This window comes from Prenolepis imparis, unplaced genomic scaffold (genome assembly GCF_030444845.1).
Source record: "Prenolepis imparis isolate NDT839.2.m4 unplaced genomic scaffold, iyPreImpa1.0 SCAF_270, whole genome shotgun sequence".
Lineage (NCBI taxonomy): Eukaryota > Metazoa > Arthropoda > Insecta > Hymenoptera > Formicidae > Prenolepis > Prenolepis imparis.
The window spans coordinates 17118-21569 of NW_028141428.1; the positions used below are offsets into that span (position 1 = coordinate 17118).

General features: G+C 45.8%; 2 protein-coding genes across 2 annotated transcripts; both read left to right on the forward strand.

Moving 5' to 3' along the window:
- The first annotated feature begins 426 nt into the window (after positions 1–426).
- LOC145948176 (uncharacterized) lies at positions 427–1608 on the forward strand. Its single transcript, XM_083057914.1, has one exon. It carries the CDS (start codon positions 427–429, stop codon positions 1606–1608), a length of 1182 nt encoding a protein of 393 aa, XP_082914040.1.
- A 284-nt stretch (positions 1609–1892) lies between these two features.
- On the forward strand, positions 1893–4094 carry LOC145948178 (uncharacterized). The gene is made up of 4 exons (XM_083057915.1): positions 1893–2579; positions 2857–3322; positions 3365–3514; positions 3604–4094. Exons 1-4 carry the CDS (start codon positions 1893–1895, stop codon positions 4092–4094), a joined length of 1794 nt encoding a protein of 597 aa, XP_082914041.1.
- Positions 4095–4452: the final 358 nt, after the last annotated feature.

Genomic DNA, 4452 nt, shown 5'->3' on the forward strand with positions numbered 1-4452 from the left:
TTGGTCCTTCGAGCCGGAATCGAGGTTCGAGTCAAGGTAGTGATACAGTCCACTGAGGCAAAATATTCGAGAAAACGAGGTTAGTAGAGAAAAATCATGGCCGAGATCGGGAAACTTCGCAAGCAACGAGGATGGGTCAAGGCCAAATTAACTCGACTCGAGACAAAGGTTGTTCTATTACGAGAAGATCAAGTGCGTCAAGAAGAACTAGAAGCATATCTCTCAAGATTACAAGAAATACAAGGAGAGTTCCAGAAGGCGCAGCATGATATCAATATCCACACGGAAGGCAAGATCGACGTGGCGGATACAGAAGAAGACGAGGAATTTGAGGACAGGTACATGTCATTAAAAATCAAGCTAAAACAATGATCAAATAACACGGCAACGCAACAAACCGATTCACGTTCGTCGGCGAGCGACGAAATGTTGGCGCGCTTGTTGCATCAGCAAGGTGAGATCATAAAACGAATGAGCATACAAGACGGCGGTACGCATGCGTCTGGTAGTAGCGGTGACGCCATCACAAGACTGTTCGAACAACAGACGCAGCTACTGCGCAATCTCGCAGGCAGTACTGCCAATCAAGAGTCTAAGGTTAAGTTACCCGTGGTAAAACTTCCGACATTCGATGGCCGAATGGAAGAATGGAAGCGCTACTCGGAAACATTCCATTCTATGATACATTCTAACGAGAATATTCCAAATATCCAGAAGTTTCAATATTTGGTTACTTCATTAAGTGGCAACGCAGCCAAAATCATCGAGTCAATCGAGTTGACCGATCCAAATTACAAGGTCGCATGGGACCTACTGAAGAGACGATTCGACGACCCGAGGGCTATAAAGAAGAAGCACATCCAGTGTCTATTTACGATGCCGAAGGAGTCAGCCAACGCGATTCGAGGTTTGGTGGACTACGCGTTGAAGCATCTGCGAGTATTAAAGTCATTAAATCTGCCGACGGACGAGTGGGGCGAGCTCGTGATACACATGCTTGAGACCAAACTTGATTCCGCCACGTTACGTGCTTGGGAGCAAAATGTAAGTATAACTGACCCCACGTTTGCGATTCTAATTGAGTTTTTAGAAAAGCGATGCCAGACACTCGAAAGAATCGAAGCAAGGACAAGGGAAAGTTCACGGAAGGTCGATCCTGACAAGCCAAGGACGAGAAATCATGACGAAACGACAACGTTAACTAATTCAACGGAGGTTGGCAAATGTTATTTATGTCATGGTGATCACTTTATGTATCGTTGCGATAAGTTTCTAGCGTTATCTGTGGATGACCGGATAAGGGAGATCAGACGGCTGAAGCTCTGCACGAATTGCCTTCGCAACGACCATTTTGTTAAGACGTGCAAAATGGGGTCGTGTCGAGAATGTTCAGGGAGGCACAACACTCTTTGTCATCGTCCCACAACAGAGAGCAACGCAGGCACCGGCGAACAGACGGCGCCGAACCCGAGCGATAAGACGAATAGCAACTCACCTGTTCACCACTCGGTCAACGATCCTGCCAAAAGACATGTACTCATGGCCACGGCGTTGGTCAACGCTGTACGGATCTATCGTGCCATTACGAATTCTGCTCGACAGCGCTAGCGAAGCGCTTCATCACACACGCGGCGTGTAACCGACTTGGCGTCAAACGCGATCGCACTAGCGAAATTATTATAGGACTGAGCGAAAGTAAAAGTGTCGTCAATCAATGTTGCGAGATCGTCATACAATCGAGACATTCGGATGTTCGTGCTAGTATATGCAGCCTTATTGTACCGAAAATCACTAAAAGGCTATCGTCAGTTGAATTTGATCGCGATTCATTTAAAATACCATTAAATATAAAACTCGCGGACACAGAATTTTACAAGCGAGGTGCGATTGACATGCTGATTGGTTCCGAATTCTTCTTCGAGTGGCTAGAAGCGGGTAAAATTGAGCTCGGCAACAACTGCCCGGTAATGCAAAATACCAAATTGGGATGGATAATCGCGGGAACGTTTGCTCATCCGTCCGTTACATCTCTTCTTTGCAATCTAGATACAATAACGGCGTTAACCTGTTCAATGGAACATTGTGAAACTCTTAATCGAAACCTGAATCGATTTTGGGAAATAGAGAGTTACCGGTCAGACGCTAAACAACCGCAATCGAAGGAGATTTCGGAAAGCAACGATTTCTTCGAGAAAACGACTACTCGCACTAACGGCGGTCGTTTCGTCGTGCGACTTCCATTTGTCGATGATCCAAACGCGCTAGGCGAATCACGCGAGATTGCTCACAGACGATTGATGCAGTTAGAGCGGCGTTTTAATAGAGACAAGATCTTGCGCGAGCGATATATCGATTTTATGAACGATTACATTAAGACAGGGCATATGTCGTTAGTAACTGCATCTGATCGAATCGTTGCGCAGCCAGTAGTTTACTTGCCACACCACGGCGTTTTCAAGGAAACAAGTACAAGTACGAAACTTCGCGCAGTTTTCGATGCATCGAGTAAGACGAGTTCGGGCAAGTCTTTGAACGACATTCTCCGCGTCGGGCCTACTATACAGAGCAATCTACTTGATGTAATAATTCGTTTTCGTTTTTATAATGTTGCGATAACTGGAGATATCCGAAAAATGTATCGCCAAGTATTTATACACGAGAGAGATCGAGACTACCAGAGGATATTGTGGAGATCGTCTCCAGACGAGTCGGTACGAGAATTTCGTTTAAACACGGTAACCTACGGACAAGCTAGCTCGGCGTATTTAGCAATAAGATGCGTGTATAAGCTCGCGGAAGAGCATGAACAAATTTTTCCGATTGCATCTCGAATGTTACGCGAACAAATGTACGTAGATGATATATTGGCGGGTGCCGACAATGTCGAGATGCAACCTGCTGCAGAAGCAGCTCACTGCAATATTGAAATCTGGCAGATTTGAAACACACAAATGGTGTTCTAGTTGCGTAGAAGTTTTGAACGAGATATCTCCATCGTTGCGGGAGGATATATCCAATATTGACGCGAACAACACAATCAAAACTCTCGGAATAAAATGGAATCCCAAGAACGATCAATTCCAGTTCACGGTGCGTGGAGCTGAATCTGTTAATACCAAGCGCGAAATCTTATCAGCCATCAGCAAGTTATTTGACCCGCTCGGACTCATTGGACCTGTAATTACGTCGGCGAAGCTCATTATGCAGGAAACGTGGCAAGTCGATTGTCAATGGGACGACTCTTTGCCCAATCAACTAGTGGAGAGATGGGAACAATTCTGTCAAGACCTAAATACTGCCGAAACAGTCGCCATTCCAAGACGTGTTATTCCAAACGAGGCTACTACGATCATATGCTTATAAGGATTTTGCGACGCGTCCGAGAGAGCATACGGAGCGAGCATCTATGTTCAAGCCAGAGACGAGTGCGGAGTACTTACCTCAAGATTGCTGTGTTCAAAGTCAAGAGTGGCACCTACTAAGCCGATATCTATACCTAGATTGGAGCTGTGCAGTGCGGTCCTGCTCGCTCATCTAATCACCGACGTTCATCGAATATTGAATGTACGCATAGATGGCATTCAAGTATGGTCTGACTCCCAGGTAGCTCTTTGGTGGATCATGGCGACGCTGCGCGATGGAAACCATTTGTAGCACATCGTGTGACCGAAATAGTTGAACTGTTGCCAGCGAAATATTGGAATCACGTGAAGGGAACAGAAAATCCTGCAGACCTGATATCAAGAGGTGCGACCTTGACCCAAATCAAGGATTCCGAGCTATGGTGGGACCTCAGTGGATTCCGAGCTATGGTCAGGACCTCAGTGGTTGCGAGAAGAGGTTTCATCATCATGCGAAGATACTGCAGCCGTCGAACCATCATTCGATTTGACAGAGGAAATTCGATCAGAGGAACGGAAAAACGTACGAATTTGTTCACTAGCAAACAACAAAGATTCCATACTTCAAGACTTGATCAACAAGTTCTCATCGTTAACGCAAATCGAGCGCATATTGGCATACTGTTTGCGTTTTATATCCAATCTCCAAGGGTCCCCAGACGAACGAATTTCATCGAGATTAGCTGCCATTGAAATCAAAGGGGACGAAAGGATACGTGTCGAATGAGTTGGAGATGAGATGTCATCTCCAACTCATTCGACACGTATCCTTTCGTCCCCTTTGATTTCAATTCGACACGTACAAGCCACCGAATTTGCAAAGGATATCGCCGATTTAAGAAAGAAGGGTGAATTAGGATCATCAAGCAAGATTCTTCAATTGCATCCGTTTCTAGACGAGCAGGGTGTTCTCAGGGTGGGCGGTCGACTTCAGAACGCGTCCTGGACCTGCGAACGCAAGCATCCTATTATCTTACCGGCTGCTACTCGATTGTCAAAACTATTATTCGAGAGAGAGCATCATCGTTTATTACACGCAAGTCAACAGCTC

Bases quoted from the DNA above. Each gene is read 5' to 3' on its own strand.
- LOC145948176 (XM_083057914.1), top strand. From the start codon at position 427: ATGTTGGCGCGCTTGTTGCATCAGCAAGGTGAGATCATAAAACGAATG.
- LOC145948178 (XM_083057915.1), top strand. From the start codon at position 1,893: ATGCTGATTGGTTCCGAATTCTTCTTCGAGTGGCTAGAAGCGGGTAAA. The intron at 3,323-3,364 runs GTGTTATTCCAA...TATGCTTATAAG, and splicing joins AACAGTCGCCATTCCAAGAC to GATTTTGCGACGCGTCCGAG. The intron at 3,515-3,603 runs GTGCGGTCCTGC...TCTGACTCCCAG, and splicing joins ACCTAGATTGGAGCTGTGCA to GTAGCTCTTTGGTGGATCAT.